General features: G+C 35.5%; 3 protein-coding genes and 1 long non-coding RNA gene across 5 annotated transcripts in view; 2 read left to right on the top strand and 2 right to left on the bottom strand.

Moving 5' to 3' along the window:
• Nucleotides 1–2,426: 2,426 nt before the first annotated feature.
• Nucleotides 2,427–6,156, top strand: LOC132040074 (receptor-like protein Cf-9 homolog). Its single transcript, XM_059430690.1, has 2 exons — nt 2,427–5,431; nt 5,896–6,156. Exon 1 carries the CDS (start codon nt 2,495–2,497, stop codon nt 5,387–5,389), a length of 2,895 nt encoding a protein of 964 aa, XP_059286673.1. The 5' UTR covers nt 2,427–2,494; the 3' UTR covers nt 5,390–5,431; nt 5,896–6,156.
• A 398-nt stretch (nt 6,157–6,554) lies between these two features.
• On the bottom strand, nt 6,555–8,609 carry LOC132040075 (uncharacterized). The gene is made up of 2 exons (XM_059430691.1): nt 8,067–8,609; nt 6,555–6,850 (listed from the first exon to the last, which is right to left on the bottom strand). The coding sequence occupies exon 1, from the start codon at nt 8,551–8,553 to the stop codon at nt 8,071–8,073; it is 483 nt and encodes a 160-aa protein (XP_059286674.1). The 5' UTR covers nt 8,554–8,609; the 3' UTR covers nt 6,555–6,850; nt 8,067–8,070.
• Nucleotides 8,610–9,374: 765 nt separating this feature from the next.
• Nucleotides 9,375–17,095, bottom strand: LOC132039030 (DEAD-box ATP-dependent RNA helicase 37-like). Of its 2 annotated transcripts, none has more exons than XM_059429577.1 (7): nt 17,030–17,095; nt 15,288–16,193; nt 15,093–15,176; nt 14,081–14,323; nt 13,271–13,438; nt 12,528–12,641; nt 9,375–10,360 (listed from the first exon to the last, which is right to left on the bottom strand). In XM_059429577.1, exons 2-7 carry the CDS (start codon nt 16,008–16,010, stop codon nt 9,869–9,871), a joined length of 1,824 nt encoding a protein of 607 aa, XP_059285560.1. In that variant the 5' UTR covers nt 16,011–16,193; nt 17,030–17,095; the 3' UTR covers nt 9,375–9,868. The 2 variants fall into 2 exon arrangements, with proteins under 2 accessions (XP_059285560.1, XP_059285558.1); XM_059429575.1 differs by having other exon boundaries at nt 16,916–17,071.
• The window catches only part of LOC132039032 (uncharacterized), a 44,146-nt gene continuing 36,846 nt past the window's right edge, over nt 11,183–18,482 (top strand). The window contains exon 1 of the long non-coding RNA XR_009410339.1: nt 11,183–11,391. This is a non-coding gene — a long non-coding RNA (uncharacterized LOC132039032). The remainder of the gene's footprint in view (nt 11,392–18,482) is intronic.

Raw genomic sequence — 18,482 nt, forward strand, 5'->3', positions numbered from 1 at the left:
GGAATTGTCCTTTCATTTCTTCTCTAAGTTGCCCCATATCCACGTTTATCAAAGCATTATGTTCAACAATGACTTGAAAGGGTTTGTCCATTTGGAGCTTTCATTTGAAGTTTCCAAGGAGACTTGTGCATTGACTTGAGCCAAACATTGGATTAACATTTTTACTCTTATGACGTTGATTAAAAAGATTCATGTATTGCTTTTGTTCTTAACGTGTTTTTAATTATAGATAACTTATTGAATTCATATCAATGAGAATATATATTTGTCTTGATTGGCACTTTTGATGATAAGATGATTCGGGTTTTCTTTGGCTTAAATTTTGTATAATATTTCAGACAGAAAATTAAAGATGACAATTTTTTTTAATTATCTAACTAATTTTCTCAAAAAATCATAACAATTTTCGAGGATCCTACAGGGCTTGACTCATTTTAACATCCACCAGTGTTGTATTGACTTAGAAATATCTCATTGATATGGAATTATCGTTTCATTTCTTCTCTAAGTTGCCCCATATCCACGGCTATCAAAGCATTATGTTCAACAATGACTTGAAAGGGTTTGTCCCTTTGTAGCTTTCATTTGAAGTTTCCAAGGAGACTTGTGCATTGACTTGAGCCAAACATTGGTTTAACATTTTTACTCTTATGACGCAGTTAAAAAGATTCATGTATTGCTTTTGTTCTTAACGTGTTTTTAATTATAGATAACTTATTGAATTCATATCAATGAGAATATATATATTGTCTTATCGACCGGCACTTTTGATAATAAGATTATTCGGGTTTTCTTTGGTTAAATTTTGGATAATATTTCAGATAGAAAATGAAAGATGACAAATTTTTTTTTTTAATTATCTAACTAATTTTCTCAAAAAATCATAACAATTTTCGAAGATCCTACAGGGCTTGACTAATTTTAACATCCACCAGTATTGTATTGACTTAGAAATATCTCATTGATATGGAATTGTCCTTTCATTTCTTCTCTAAGGGTCCCCATATCCACGGCTATCAAAGCATTATGTTCAATAATGACTTGAAAGGGTTTGTCCATTTGGAGCTTTCATTTGAAGTTTCCAAGGAGACTTGTGCATTCTTGAGCCAAACATTGGATTAACATTTTTACTCGATGACGCGATTTAAAAGATTCATGTATTGCTTTTGTTCTTAACGTGTTTTTAATTATAGATAACTTATTGAATTCATATCAATGAGAATATACATTAACTTTCTAAGATCGGCACTTTTGATGATAAGATGATTCGGGTTTTCTTTTAGAAAATTTGACAATTTTTTTTAATTATCTAACATTTTCTCAAAAAATCATAACATCGAGGATTTTGACTCATTTTTCTTTGTATTGACTTAGAAATATCTTTGATATGGAATATTTATATTTGGTAAGTATCAAAATTAAAGATGACAAGGGTTTTTTTTTTAATTATCTAACTAATTTTCTCAAAAAATCATAACATTTTTTCGAGGATCCTAAAAGGCTTGACTTTTGTTCTTAACATGTTTTTAATTTTAACATGAATTCATATCAATGAGTATTGACTTTTGATGATAAATATTCTCATTGATTTGGAATTGTCCTTTCATTTTTTCAATTTCTCTAATTTTCTCAAAAAAAATACTCATTTTATTATCCACCGGTGCTATTTTTAAATATTCATTGATATGGAATTATGTTTCATTTCTTCTCTAAGTTTTGTCCACGGCTATCAAAGCATTATTTCATTTGAATTTTTGAAGTTTTCAAGGAGACTTGTGCATTGACTTGAGCCAAACATTTTTTAACATTTAAAAAAAATTGCTTTTGTTCTTAACGTGTTTTTAATTATAGATAACTTATTGAATTCATCAATCAGAATATATTAACATAAATATCCCACTTTTGATAATAAGATGATTTTTTCTTTGGCTTAAATATATTTTTTAAAATGAAAGATGACAAAAATTATCTAACTAATTTTCTCAAAAAAATATATTTTCGAAGATCCTACGTGGCTTGACTCATTTTAACAATCTAGTGCGGATTGACTTAGAAATATCTCATTGATTCTATGGCATTATGTTTTTTAATTTTTTAAAAAACAATCTAGTTTTTAAAATTGATTTTTAAAAAAAAAAAAAATGACAATTTTTTTTTATTTTATTAAAAATCTGATTTTTTATTTTTTAATAAAACCCGTTTTTTAAAATATTCTCGAAAATTGAATATTTTACTTAAAAAAATCTGAAAAATGATTCGGGTTTCTTTGGCTTAAATTTTGTATAATATTTCAGACAGAAAATTAAAGATGACAATTTTTTTTATTTTTTATTATCTAACTAATTTTCTCAAAAAATCATAACAATCTTCGAATTTTAACGTCCACCAGTGCTGTATATATATCTCATGAATTTTGATTTATGAATAACACAAAGCACAGCTTTCTTTGTTCTTTCTCTATTACCAACTTTTTATACTAATCTTTCTTGCAAAAATGGGCTACGAATACCTCCTATTTCTACTAGCATCTTTCTTTCTCTGTCAACTTGCTTTTTCTTCATCCGTAACTCATCTGTGCTCCAAAGATGAAAGCATTTCCCTTCTAAAATTCAAGAAAATGCTTACTGTAGATCCCTCAGCCTCTTCTTATTGTGATTATTACTATGGTCAGCAATCTTATCCAAAAACAAGGTTTTGGAACATGAGCAGAGATTGCTGCTCATGGGATGGTGTTGTATGCGATGATTTTACTGGCCATGTCATTGAACTTGACCTTGGTTGCAGCCAGCTTAAAGGGAAGATCCATTCGAATAGCAGCCTATTCCAGCTCTCTCATCTCCGAATGCTCAACCTTTCTTGGAATAACTTCTCTAATTCTCACATCTCGCCCGAATTTGGTAAGTTTTCGAGCTTGACCCATCTTGATCTTTCCTGGTCAAATTTCTCAGGTCAAATTCCTTCTGAATTCTCTCATCTTTCCAAGTTGCAGTCTCTTTATTTAGGATACAATGATATGCTATTTGGACCTCACAATTTTAAATTGCTCCTTCAAAATTTGACCCAATTAAGAGAGCTTGATCTTAGTGGTGTAAACATCTCTTCCACCATTCCTCCAAATTTTTCTTCCCATTTAACAACTCTGTGGCTGGTAGATACGGGATTGTATGGGATAATACCTGAGAGTATTTTTCACCTGCCCAACCTAGAAACACTTGCCTTAGGTTGGAATGATCAGCTCAGTGGTTATTTTCCAAATACCAAATGGAACAGCAGTGCATCTCTCAAGGATTTATATCTCTCTGACGTTAATTTTTCTGGTAATTTCCTGCCTGAATCTCTTGGCTATTTAACTGTATTGCGGTACTTGGTACTTGATTCTTGCAATTTGTCGGGGCCGATTCCGAGATCTCTTTGGAATCTCACGCGTCTAGAGTATATGGATCTTGGAGATAACCAACTTGAAGGATCAATTCCTCTGTTTACAAGTGGGCTGCGTAATCTAAAGTCACTTTCGCTACAACGTAACTCCCTGAATGGAGCAATACCATCCTGGGTATTCTCCCTCCCATCACTTACTGAATTAGGCTTGAGTAATAACCACTTTTCTGGTCAGCTTGAGGATTTCAAGTACAATACATTAGAATGGATTGATTTAGAGGACAACCAGTTGCAAGGTCCTCTTCCCAGGTCACTTCAGAACCTTGTGAATCTAACAGAACTTGATCTTTCATATAACAATTTTAGTGGCAATGTAGATGTCAGCTTCTTTTCAAACCTCAAACAACTTTCCAAGCTGGATCTTTCATATAATAGTATTTCTCTGACCAATGAGAATAAAGTCAAGTCTACCTTACCCAAATATCTTGACTCCTTATATTTGTCCGCTTGTGAAGTAAAAGAACTGGATTTTTTGAGATCAACAGAGAAGCTTCATTACTTGGATCTTTCAAATAATAAGATTCAACGAAGAATTCCTGATTGGGCATGGTCTAATTGGATGCATATGGAATATCTTAATCTATCCCACAACATGTTGACAAGTATTGACCAGATTTCATCACTTTCTAAACTACGTACTATTGATTTACGGTCCAATTTTATTAAAGGGTCGCTACCTATTCTGTCGCCCTCTGTAAACTATTTCTTCATATCAAATAATAGTCTCAGTGGGGAGATCCCTTCTTCTTTTTGCAATTTGAAATCATTAACAGTGCTAGATTTGGCAAGAAACAATTTGAAGGGAACAATTCCACAATGTTTGGGTAACATGAGTGACTACCTCAAGGTTTTGGATATGCAATACAATAGTCTTTCTGGGTATCTCCGAACAACTTTTAGCTCCAGAAGTCAACTCGAAAGCTTCAACTTGCATGGCAATAAGGTAGAGGGAAAAATCCCAAGATCCTTGTCCAATTGCAAACAGTTGGAAGTTCTTGATTTAGGGAACAATCACCTCAATGATACATTCCCTATGTGGTTGGGGACTCTTCCAAAGCTACAAGTTTTAAGCTTGAGATCTAATAAATTGCATGGACCCATCAGAACTTCGAGGATTAATAACTTGTTTCCTCAGCTTCGGATGTTAGATCTCTCTTGCAATGCATTTACAGCAGAGTTGCCAACAAGACTTTTTCAAAATCTGAAAGGCATGAGGAGAATTGATCAAACAATGAACTCACCACGTGATGAAGCACAAACATATTACCAAGACTCGGTAACTGTTGTAACGAAGGGGCTGGAGCTTGAAGTTGTGAGAATCTTGTCTTTGTACACCACTATGGATCTCTCAAACAACAAATTTGAAGGACATATTCCTAGTGTTCTGGGAGATCTCATTTCGCTTCGGATGTTGAATCTGTCTCATAATGGATTGCAAGGTCATGTACCACCATCACTTGGAAAGTTATCAAAAGTCGAATCATTGGACCTTTCATTTAACAAGATTTCGGGAGAGATACCACAACAACTTGCTTCTCTTACATGTCTTGCAGTTTTAAACCTCTCCCACAACCATCTTGAAGGATGCATCCCGAAAGGACCTCAATTTGCTACATTTGAGAACAATTCATATGAAGGCAATGATGGATTACGCGGATTCCCAGTTTCGGAAGATTGTGGAAGTAAGTGGGGACCAGAGACAAACAAAGCAGATGAAGAAAACGATTCATCAATTTTGAGTGAACTCGGCTGGAAAGTGGTTCTTATGGGATATGGTTGTGGACTATCTATTGGATGCTCCATAGCATATCTCATGCTTTCTTCTCGAAATCCAAATTGGCTTTCTGGGATCGCTGAAGATTTAGAATACAGAATAATTATGAGAAGGCGAAAGCAGCAGCGAGGTCAAATGCATTACAGAAGAAGAAGAAGAAGAAATAATGACATCTAGACAAGTTCCCAGTCGCACAAGATGTAATGTCAAAACCTTCAGGTATATATTCATATTGAGCTCTATACTGATTCTTTTTTAGTTTATCGTAACTGGTATTATACTATATCTTCATTTAAATATTTCTTGTTTTATTAGATAAGTGAATGATTTCGTGAAAAGTATACATAGAAAAAGGAAGCAGTAAATCATCAGGTCCTAATGTATGCAGAACCATTGAGAATCATTTTAGTCACCACAGAAAATATTCAACCATCATCCCAGTAGATCCCAGTAGGAAGAGCTGAGTGATCAAGCAATTATTATAAATGGAAATGTGTTATTATGAGTTGAAATTCCAATGACGATCTCCCCTGTTATGCAACTGAAAATAACGTTTGAAACAATTACTCTGTGTCAATGACAGATCTAGCTTGTATTTCCATTATTTCATTTCTATATAAATATGTGAGAATTGAGATAATTGTTCTGTATCTAACTCTTTCCTTTTACCTTATGTGAAATAGTTGTAGGCAACGACTCGGGAGATGTAAATGGACAAAGAGTGTGTCTAGCTGAAATATCAAGAATTGGAAGACTGCGTGAATAGTTTTTTGCTTTTATAACGGTGATTATAGAGTTCTGTGTACCTCTGTTGCCTATAGTGTTTTGTTGAAGAATATCTGTATACCTTTGTCATATTTTGGGGCCTTGTGTTGTCAAAGTTCATCTCTGCTGTAGCAGATTCCTTGTCTAATAATAAGTTGCAGATTCCTAAAGTTAAATTAGCTTCTTCTTCTTCTTCTTCTCTTTTTTATTTTTAGCATAGTATCCCTCATCAATTGAATCAGGTTCGTGATGCCTCTACTGTTTGAAAACTTACATGCCTATGCTCATTGGTAGAAACGGTGATACTGGCAATCCCTGAAACTTGTATTTTGGTAGATTCTTCAATGTGATGTTTTCAAGATTTTGCATAACCAGTTGTATGCAAAATCTTGAAAATGTTTCATAAGCTCTCCTCTTATACATAACCTAGAAGTAGTAGTTGGCTTTTGTAGAGGAGAAAGTCACATCACACTTGTTTCTCTCCACACAAACCAGAGTTAGAGGCAAAGTCGCCGTCCATAGGGGTAAGGCCAGAGGGCTCCCAAAAACTATGCAAGTTGGAAAAACAATTTAAGAGTGAATATTAAAGGAAGAAATTGTTATTTATTTATTATCTGCAGATTATATAGGAATGAGGAAAGAAACTGAACCAAGAAGAACAAACACCAAAGATAGAAATCGCCACTTCTGTTTATGCCAAGGAAGAATTTCCTCTGGTGTAGATAACATGAATTATACATTCCAATTCCTATGAACATGAAAACTTACAATAGTACATAGACTCCACATACAGGAACAATTACTATTTCTCAAGACAGCACAACATTCCATTCTTCAAAAGAAGCATAACAGTACCTCAAAGCTCCGTTTGTCCTGCAAGAGGATTAAATGGATCAACAACCTCATTCTACATAGTCAAAGAATACATCTTATTCTGAATGAAACAAGAAGCTTATAGCAGAGAAGTGAAGTGCTCTAGAGCATCAAACTTTTATGCGTTGTTTACTCAGACGGGAAAGTAATGGAAAGAAAAGGCAATGACACCAATCCGTATGGGGCCAACCCTTAGGACCGGCTGCACATCTTATTAGATCATATTGGTGAGAGAGCCAAAGCTCTTGGACACTTTAGTGTATCAAATTCAAATGATGAAGTGGACACTATGCTTGCAGTTGCACTTCATCGCCAATGCAAATGAATGCTTCGACTTTTACTGTATCAGGGATTCTTTACACCACCTCAAATCCAACAATGATGGGGCACAGAAGCAATGATCAATAGATACAAGACATATAGCACTTATTTTGTGAGGACCAACTTGGATCTAACATAAAATTGAAGAACTTTAATACTGACACAGCACACACATTGACATAAAATACTAGATTGCACCCAGCACCGGACATAGGCGACCTAAAAACATTAGTGGACCCATATTACTAGGAGTATTAGATATACAAAGTTTTTCTTTTTTGAGAAAGTAAATGAGGTGTATCAGATTGACTGATTGACAACACTGTACATGCTTATAAAGATTGGAACTTCAGTTTATCTTTGAAGCAATGAGGTATTATTGGCACCCCTTATTCTTACAAGTGGGAATAGCCTCAAATTCCTCAGGCAACATCTCAGCCTATAACCAAACATGGGAAGACAATATCATACATACTGACTTCTCAATTTCTCATCTACATTAATATGTCTTAAAGATACCCATAAGAAAAACTTCTATACTTGTATTCCAAAGGCATCATAAACCTCTCAACGACAACACGGTATCTTTCTGATGTTATTTTCATTATAAACAAGATAATCTTTGAACTATATATAATAACATGTGATTTCAAGGATAAAGGATTTATCTTTGGGAGACAGACAATTCCTTTTTCAGCAGCACGCACGACACTGGTTTCAGCTCAGAACAAACAAAAAATATATGAAGAATTTTGCAATTTATACAAACTACTGGATAGCAAAACTAAATACAAACCAATATTATAACAACATCAATGAACCCAAACTACAAGTATTATTGGATTGAGGACATTATTATAAATAGCACAACTACTTATAAAGATTAGAACTTGACCTTATCATATTGAAGCAAGGGAAGAATCTTGGCACCCCTTATTCTTACAAGTGGGAATATCCTCAAATTCATTAGCTGGCAACTTCTCAGACAAAAACCCAACATGGAACTCAATCATATGAGACTCTTCATCAACACTAATCCCTGTTACAGATACCCATACAAACACCTTCTTAGCTTGTATTCCAGACACATCAGAGACTTTCCCATAACTCATTTTCCCTTTGATATACTTTTCATAGTAAACAAGTTGATCTTTGAACTGTACATAACAAGGGTGTGTGAGTTGGACAGTAAAAGAGTTGTCTTTAGGGGAAATAGTGTAGGATTTTACATTGTTTGGGAGAAGACCTTTTGGAAGGTTGTAAAGAGGAAGGAGATCATGGACATCAACTTTATTTGGATGGCTAGGATTGAAGGATAGACAAAGGGAGAAGAAAATGCAAAGACAGAAGAACAAGAGATGTGACTTTGGATAGAAGGCCATTGATAAGGCTGAGACAGAATGAATGAATGAATGATTGATGAGGCAGATGAGGAGAATTATATTAGGCCAAATAAGAGGTTGAGTGTCTTCTTATAAAAAGTATAATAGTATTTCTTGACTGAAATATGAATTTAAGTTGATAATAATACACTGAATAAAAAAACCGAAATTATGTTATCAACTTAGGGGTCATTTGGTTAGCGGACTCTATTATCCCGAGATTATAGTCATAAGATTATAATTATTGGATTAATTTATTTCTATCTGTGGGGGAATAAAATAATCTTAAAGTTGACGATATAAATTTATCATGGTCAACCAAACAATTCCAAATTTATGAATATTCCACCTTATCTCGAGTACGAAACGACCTAATAGCATATATTAGGTAGGTAGAAGTTGAGTTTTTTTCTCTGTTTTTGTGTGTTTTTCATGACGTACTAAGTTGGTGTATTTTGTTACCTAACTATATAATATACAAACAGATGCATCAAATTAGAATTAGTCGCTTTATTCTACTTTAAATAAATTGAAAACAACTAAACATTAATTAGAAAAATTGAATTATTATAAACTGATTTAAGTGGTAATTGATAAAATCAATTTTATCTATTTCGCAACGTGATATAAATATGACATATATTCTTGAAAGTCTGTTAAATAAATAGAAAAGCAATAGCAGCTCAGATAAGCAACCACAAAACTGTACTAAAACAAATTAATCTTTTTAACGACAAAGCATAAGATAGACTAACCATCACCGCCTTGAGAATGAAAACAAAAAACAATAACAAAATATTATAAGAACTTGCTCTGGGGCGAATACAAAAGTACAAAACTTAGCACTGACTTTGTAATATTTTTACAATAGTGATTAGAGTTGAACACAACACTTGAAGGGCTCTGTACTAGAAATCTACAACCAATACATTTGGTTGATAAAAGAATACACCTAAGAGACATATAAATCAATTGCTGGCAGAAACATAAACTCCCCCCTATACATGAGACCTATTCTTTAACAAATCCATCCACCTACCAAATGTTAAAGCAAAGGGAGAAGTAAGCAAGGCAAAGTAAATCCTAATCTGTTAGTAGTAATTATTCACCACCACCTGCCAAGATTTACACATCCCCGTCGAGCCCCTAACTACGTCACAACAACCCAAACCACCATTGCAGTGAAGACTTCAGTACGAAACGTCAAAACTTACAAAAATGGGCAAAATAAAGAGTAGACACTAATGTGAGTAGAACTGCTAGTGCAAAATTGAAACTATATCTGAATTTGCAAACTGGGGCAAAATGTGGCTGGTTAGTCCCAGGCACTAGTCACACCAGCACCACCATATGGTGCAGCATACCCGCCAGGTGCACCATAGCCACTGCTGCTCATATTGGCCCCGCCATAGTAGTCTGTCACCCCTCGATTGAAAGAGGAATCTTTTCGGAAATCACGCCCACCAAAACGATTTCCACCACGACGATTCTTGCCACCTCCATGTGAAGAACGAGCAGCAAAGCGAGAGAGCCAAGCAGGTACTTCTTGGTTTGCTTCTTGCATCAGCTCAGCCAGTGATCTTGCCACTGAAGAATTGTTCTCGTTAAAGAAGGCTGTTGCTAAACCTGATTTTCCAGCTCGCCCTGTTCTTCCAATGCGGTGGACATAATCATCAATGTCATTTGGGATGTCAAAGTTGACAACATGAGCAACATGAGGTATATCAAGACCACGTGCTGCCACATCCGTTGCAACCAAGATTGGTGTATTACCACTTTTGAAGGACCTCAGGGCGTATTCCCTTTCCTGCCAACAATGCGCAACAATAACTGATCAAGGGGGAAATGAAATGAAATCCCATCCAAAACAAGCCATTTGAAGGAAAAAGGTAGAAAAGATGTCACATATCTTAAAACTAATGATTGCTAAGATACCAAGGTAGATATACCAAAGATGGAATTGCGAACCTGATTCAATTGATGAGATATATACTATTAGCTAAAAAAGGAAGCTAATTTAACCGCTCAACTTTAAGAATCTGAAATTTATTACCAACCAGACAAGGAATCTGCTATAGCAGAGCTGATCTTGGACAACACAAGGCCCCAAAGCACCACCCACCTCATGCAGCATATCAACATAAAAGCTACTAATAATGTCATCAGATAGCAGTATCAGATCTTTTCTTCAAAAAAGATCACTCCAATAGAATACACCAGTGATATTTAAATGTGAAAAGCGCAAAAAACGACAAGGTCATGGGGCTTGAAGCGTAAGGCTAGAAGTGAAGTACGCGCTTCTTTAAAGTGAAGTGCACAATTTACGAAAAATTAAAAAATATCATACATATATGAATTTAGTACTTAAATAATCAAATATCAATTAAAATTACTAATTTCAACATCCAATATACAATAATGACGATATTAATCCAACTCCTCAAAGTTGAGATTCAAAGAATCGACCATTTCTCGTTGGGATCACTTTGTGTGTCATGTTAAAAGTGCACACTTATCTGATGTGCATACTGTGTAAAATTACGTGATGACCTCTCGCTTTGCATCGCTTTCATTTCAAGAGACTAAGTGATGGCTATTAATAGCATTGCCAATACACAACTCTCTACTAATTGTCATAAAAGCAATAATCAATTCACATCATTTGTAGTCAAAACGATATGTGGTGGGCTGGTAGCAACAATGAAAACTGAAATGCCACATTTTAACCTATTTTACAAAAGTATAAAAGTATTACAACTGAAATGCATACTGCAGTTGATAGAAAATCTGAAATTATTGTAGGAATTTGTCTACAATCATTTCAAAGAGAACTTCAAGGTTTTTGACTCCCCCCCCAAAAAAGAAGAAAGTGTAAGAGTGTGTGTGTGTGTGTGTGTGTGTGTGTGTGTGTGTGTGTGAGAGAGAGAGAGAGAGAGAGAGAGAGAGAGAGAGAGAGAGAGAGAGGAAACAACTACTCTACCCAACAAATAAAAGTATTCTGTCCGCAGAGCTGCTAGAGATCAAATAATAGGAAGAACAGTAGGAAATTATTTCCAAGTTTTTCCAGTGTTAGAAATTGAGCATCTCAAGTCTCAACTTTCAACATATACTTCACTCTTTTAAGAAATCAGCTCCTATCAACATTTTTATAGAGACGAGAAAAGATAAGGGAAAAGCAAGTAGAACAGAAGTTCCACATCCCCAATTTCTAGAATGCCTTACACCTAAGTTACTCGGACTTGGGAGCGGGTGTCCGATACGGGTGCGGATCTAGAGGTCGGATCCTCCATGATCTAAATTTTAAGATTCGAGGATACAAATCCAGGTATGGATACGGGTGCGGGGATTCGGCTAAAAATAATTCAAATATCTAAAAATAGAATTATAAACCTAAATTATGAGATATTATGTGGAAAACTTGAGGAGAAAATATTGATCAAGAGGAGAATTCCAGAAGGATATAAAAGAAAAAGGAGTGACATAGAAATTTCAATAAACAAGGTATTCCATTTTCTTCAATTCCACCTTAGGTTTTGTTTTGATTATAGAAATCATTGGATCTGTCCGGAATTTCTCCATCGATTTTGGTCAAAGTATCCAAAATCGGTTGACCAGATCGGGTACGGATCCCACACCCACACCCGTGTCGACACGGGTGCAGCACCAAAAGTGAAGAATCCAAGCAACTTAGCCTTACACTGCTAAACCCAGAGGATCGATATAAAAATACCCTCCATTTTACACGGTATTTCATGGTTCAGATTACAAAGAGAACACCGCAGCCGGAGACATTTGGAGTAAAACACAAACCATGAAATTTAGCTTGAACTCGATGAAAAAATACAGAAACCATAAGAGACTCAAGAAAAAGGTCAGAAGCACATCATTTACAATGGAGAATTAAACAGCCATATCAGAGCTAAATGTCTCATGCGATTAACCAACCAGAATCACACTAGAGAAATCATCAATACCTGCTGAGTTCTATCGCCATGAATAGCAGTAGCAGGGAAACCATTCATACAAAGCCAATGCTCCAAAGAATCAGCTCCTTTTTTCGTCTCGACAAAAACAAGGGTAAGGGCTTGCTGATAATTAAAGACAAACGCCATTAGAATTTCAAAAAAATAATTTCCAGTAATTAACTGAAGAGTAACTAGGAAAAGGAAAAACGCAATTGTTTCTCATAAGACTGATAGTCAAGATAGACTCTCTTTGATATGGTTGAACCTTAACATAACATGCAAAACCAGGAATGCAGCAACTTGTGCAAATTGATAATTTTAAGCAACAACTTTCTGATTGACTTCTTCGTTAATCTTTAGACTATTCTACCTCCAATATCTCAACCTTTAGTCGCTGTTGTTAGCATCACCATCAATAAATGATTAAATCCCAAAATTACCACACTAGACAACACATTTAGTTTTGAATTCTCAGGTTCTCTATTAAAGATACAGATAGAGAGTTAATGTGATACATTTGCCAATCCAACAAGGTACAGTCTCCTATCGTGAGAAGCCCTATAAAGAACAGGCCATCACTCCAGAAGAATATAGGCAAGTACCTAATGGGCACTTTGAATACTTCTCCACCAACTAACAATCAAAAAGAAGGCTCAGAAGGTACAGTTACAGGTCTGAACAGTAATTTTTTTGCTCAGCCTACATAATAGACATCAATAATTAAGTCAAATCGAATAACAGATGGATAATACCTTGCCATGAGCACCATTTGCCCTCTGCGCATGAAGGAGATCCATCAAGTGGCTTCTCTTGTCAGTCTCCTGAACATATTCAACTCTTTGGACAATCAGATCAGTACTAGAGCCGACCCTTCCCACAGCCAAAAAGATATAGTTTGAAAGAAAATCTAACGCCAGTCTCTGCAAGATCAAAGCTGAAACTTCTCACAAAAATGAATATTCACAGTGATCATTCCAATTCACTCCCTATGCTTTAATTGAGCAAAAACATAGGCAAAAAACAACTGACGAAGAACAAGAAAACTTAGGTCAGCTTGAGAACATTGTAGCATTCCCCCCTCCTTCCCTTTTCAATTTATAAAGCGTAGTTTGACTAGGCACGGAGTTTAAGAAAGAAATGAAGACTTTTGAAACTTGTAGTCTTAAATATGCCATAACACTTGTGGCTATAAGACTCTTGAAATTTGTGGTCTTAAACATACTATAACATTTGCATGTCTACAAAAGCTTGTTATTAAGGGTACAATGGGAAGTTCAATCTTTCCAAATTTAGAAAAGCGACATTTATTTAGGAATGGACCAATAAGGAAATAGTGTCACTCATTTTTGAACAAAGGAGTAATAACTATGGAAGCAGCTAGATAAATGACATGGAGTTTTTTTTTTTTTTTTTTTTTTTTGGGGGGGGGGGGGGGGGGGGGGGGGTTCCAGCTTTAAGTTCAAAAGTTTAAGCCAACGGGATGATAGAGAATGAAGTAAAATAGATTAGAAAGAGAAAAAGTAGGTCAAAGAACAGAGAATCCGTCCAAACAGAGAACTGACCTGAATCTCTTTGGGAAAAGTGGCACTGAATAGCATTGTCTGTCTTACACCTGGTGGAGGCATGTCCATTTGTTGCACAATTTTCCTTATTTGAGGTTCAAAACCCATATCAAGCATTCGATCTGCCTCATCTAGAGACAAATACCTTATCATCTGTAACGAGACTCTAGCTCTCTCAAGTAAATCAACCAACCGTCCAGGAGTTGCCACAAGAATATGCACTCCTCTCTCTAGTTCTCGAAGCTGTTAAGATACAACAACATCACGGCTCAAAAACATCTATAAGCAATTCTGAACTGCTTTTATGATAATACACATTTCAATCTCCTTATTTGGCGCATATGAAGTCTCTCTCTCATAGTGCATGCATAAAACCATACAACAAGCAATCTGCATATTCACTAATCTTGTAATTCAATAATTATCACCATCGTCCATTACTATGTTGCTCAGATCCTCCAAAATCCTGTGGGGTGTGCCATATCCTCCAAAAGCTATGCATTTTTGGAGGATCACACACGAGTACGTCCGCATGTTTAGAGGATCCGAGCAACATAGGTCCATTGCATAAACAATGTAATTAGACCAAACCTCTTGCTGAAAGAGAATTCACTGAACTGAAGGCCAATTTCACACGTGTAGAATTTCTGTGACGCCATAAATTTTCGGGAAAGATAAAGCAGGTTTAAAACATGAAAAATGCAGGCACGATCGAGCTTCAACTAAAGCAAGTTCCTCTTTTGCAAAAAAAAAAAAAAAGATATCTGTCTGACAGCATGAGAAGTTCAAGCAGCTTAATCATTGTAAAAGTGGTATTTCCAGGAAAAAGTAAACTTTGTTGCAGCACACAACATATCCTCGTGATCTTCTTTTGATACCGAATAAAGAAGAAAACTGTTGGTAACTGAGCAACAAGGGGCAGTAAATGATTAATGCAAGCCACAGTGCAATCTCAGCTGTATAGCATAGGCAAAAAAAAAAAGTACCAAGCAAACAAGAGAAGAAATAGAACCTGTTGGTTTATGGGAGCACCACCATAAGCAACAACCACCCTGACACCAGTCTGATATGCAAATTTCTTAGCTTCATCATGAATCTGCAAGCCAATACACAGCATTCAACTCTTAGCTTATAAGCCTTTTTGAAAAGCAAACCATACAGCATACTCCAAAAAACCAAATTGATCTTTTCTACCCCATTAACTTACTTGGCATGAGAGCTCCCTTGTCGGAGAAAGAATAAGAGCCAGTGGATATGCCACACGCGGACGTGGAGGTCTTGGAAATTGGCCCCTAATGATTCCACTTATGATGGGAAAGCAGAAAGCAGCCGTTTTTCCAGAACCAGTCTGAGCACAAGCCATCAAATCTCTACCACCGAGTACAATTGGTATAGCATGCCGTTGCACAGGGGTTGGTTTAACATACTTGCATCTCCTGATATTTTGGTTGACAGCTTCACCTAAATCAATCTCAACAAAAGTGTTCACAGGAGGGGGCACATTATCCCCACTTGTCTCCACAGGAATATCCTCGTATGCATCAAAGTTGATCCCAGAATTCTCTGGTTCAACAAAGGGCTCAGCATCATCTTCTGCAAAGGGGTTAGCTTCCCGTTCCCTCCCACGATCCCAACCACCTGTTCTGTTATTCCAGCCACCGCCACGGCTTCCTCCACCTCCACCATAACCAGATCGGAAATCATTCCTTGGACCACTCCAACGATTTCCACCTACATTTGGGCCACCATAACCACTTTGGTCCTGACTTGGACCGGATGCAGCAGCCCCAGCATAGGAAGCCTGTGCAGGAGGATCAGTTGAAGCAGGCGCAGGCCTGTTTCTAAGATGTGGTGGAACATACGATGACTTGGGGCGAGCAGCAGCCAGATTCTCAGCTGCAGAAACCGAATCAGCCCACGATGTTGGCATAGTGAGAAGTGAGAACACCCAGAAATCAAAACCCGATTACCTTCTGCTAACCCAAAATTTAGCTAAACCTTTTTTTCAACAGGGATAGGTTAAACCCTCAAATTCGAGCTACTTCTCCTTCTTAGCACCAGGATTCCACAGAAAAGCTAACAATATTCATCAATATCAAATCAACTCTCAAGCCTGAGAAAATTACAAAACGAACAAAACAATCAGCAAACATATTCAAATTACACATGCAGGACAACAACATTCAATCACAAAAAAAAAGGTGATCTTAAAAATGATCAACCATGTAAAACATGCACAACTATATATATCCAGGAAATGAAACCCAGCCCAACAGAAACAAAGAAAATGCTACAAATACTCAACTTTTCGAAAAAACCAAAGCAGCAAAAATAACACATGACTACCTAATATAGACATCAAACCACAGAGAATCAAATAAAATGAAAAACTCTTTCTTCAAAGAACAAAGCAACAAAAACATAACCAAGATTCTACTTTTAAGAGACCCAAAATAGCAAAAACAGAAATCATAGCAAATTAAGCACATTTTCAGATTAAAAACGGGAAAAAGAAAAAAAGAAATCCAACCCAACAACAAAGAAAAATGCAACAAAGATTCTAACTTCCACAAAAAAAAAAAAAAAACCAAAACAGCAAAAACAAAATAATTACAGAATAAGCACATGAAACAACATAGAACTGAGATTTAAATAATTAAAAAATGAACACCCATCAAAAAAACAAAGAAAATGAAGCAAGTTTCTGCTCTTAAACAAACCCCAAAAGTATAAATGAAGAATCTTTAAAAAATATGCACATCAAAACACATAGAATTCAGATTAACAAGAAATACCCATCAGAAGCATGAGAAAGATAAAGAGAAAGGAACATACAAACATAGATAAAATGAAAGAAGCAAAGGAGAAGAAACCCTAAGTTTGAGAAAATGCTAAAAAAAATATCAGAGAAATGGTGTCTCTATATATGCTCTTTTCTCTTTCTCTCACTTGTTTTTTGTGTCTCCGCTGATTCAACGTAAAGTGGAAAAAGGGTTTCAAAGAAATTAAAGTAACAAACAAACAAACACAGAGGAGACACGACACCCCATAAGAAATAATACATATGTATAATAATAAGTGTCATCTCAATTAAAAACACGCATATTAAAAAATTAATAATACAAAATAAATTTTATCAAATTATTCCTATATAATAAAAATAAATTATTTTTACTTTTTAATTAAAATATACACAAGAAATAAATCTTTTGATTTTGAAAATCCAATAGTATTAAATTGCTATATAATTTTTCAATCATCATTTAAATATTATTTTATTATCTAAAAATAGAATTGGTAAAAATTAATTAATTTATGCTTTAATTTTTTAAAGTGCCACTAATTATGTACGAAGGAATGCTAGTGTATATGGGACGTTTGTGAGACTACTCCGCACGTTGTGTTTAGTCTCTCTATTGCGGCTGGCCTAAATTCTAGCCTTCCTACTTTTGTCTTCAACACTCCACTCGGTTTATTCTCTCTCTTTTCTTCTGTATTTCTCCAACGTTGATTACGGAATATAGGATCAATGATGTAGAGTGAAGTTGCAAAAATTTGTAATTTTTTTTGATTTGTAATTTGCAAGCTAATATGTTAGTTGTAGATTGCAAATTCATTAATTATTAAAAAATAACTAATTGATCGGAACAGAGTTAAAAATCTACATTTCAAGATACTCTAACTTATCTTAAAGTATTTTTATGTCAGTGTCTTCTACTTGTGAATATTATCTACCATTGTTATTTTTGTGTATTGCCTATTTAATAATGTTCAACGGCATGACAACTCTACTATGATACTGTAATATTCTAATGGGTTGCGGAAGTAATCAAGGGAAATTAGGGCCAAATCTGGTAATTTTATTACTCACTCCACCAAATTGCTCAATTACAATCACCAATTGATAGTCAAATGAACTACAATTTCAGTTACCACAAGATTGTCAATGAATCTAAACTATAATCTCCACATCAAATGATTCCACAGTAATTGAGTTACCCGAGATGAGAGAATAAGAAGAATCTCGAGAGAGGAAGAAGAGAATTGAAGAGAGAGAAGGATAAGAATCTGGGAGAAGGTTTTTTTTCTAGAAAATGATTAACTGCTCTTCCTATTTTCAGTTGGGATATTTATTTGGGTTTGCCAGTTGGCACCAGCTAGCAACGACTCGAACCACCATTTGTATTGAGCTCATCTCCACCGTCCACCCTTTATTTGCTACTTCTAATATCCACCGTAGGATCCTTGCTTCATTAAATGAGCTGGCCCTTTCCCTTATTCTGCACGTGTCCCTTCCAAACGAAATCCCTAATTCATCTAAATCCCCAAATCGATTCAATTCCCACATTTCACAAACCCTAATGACATAACAAATTCCACCCCCGTCGGAAAAACCTTGTCC

This window comes from Lycium ferocissimum, chromosome 12 (assembly GCF_029784015.1).
Source record: "Lycium ferocissimum isolate CSIRO_LF1 chromosome 12, AGI_CSIRO_Lferr_CH_V1, whole genome shotgun sequence".
Lineage (NCBI taxonomy): Eukaryota > Viridiplantae > Streptophyta > Magnoliopsida > Solanales > Solanaceae > Lycium > Lycium ferocissimum.

Bases quoted from the DNA above. Each gene is read 5' to 3' on its own strand.
- LOC132040074 (XM_059430690.1), top strand. From the start codon at position 2,495: ATGGGCTACGAATACCTCCTATTTCTACTAGCATCTTTCTTTCTCTGT.
- LOC132040075 (XM_059430691.1), bottom strand. From the start codon at position 8,553: ATGGCCTTCTATCCAAAGTCACATCTCTTGTTCTTCTGTCTTTGCATT.
- LOC132039030 (XM_059429577.1), bottom strand. From the start codon at position 16,010: ATGCCAACATCGTGGGCTGATTCGGTTTCTGCAGCTGAGAATCTGGCT. The intron at 15,177-15,287 runs GTAAGTTAATGG...ATTGGCTTGCAG, and splicing joins CAAGGGAGCTCTCATGCCAA to ATTCATGATGAAGCTAAGAA. The intron at 12,642-13,270 runs GTATTATCCATC...TTTAATTATCAG, and splicing joins CAAATGGTGCTCATGGCAAG to CAAGCCCTTACCCTTGTTTT.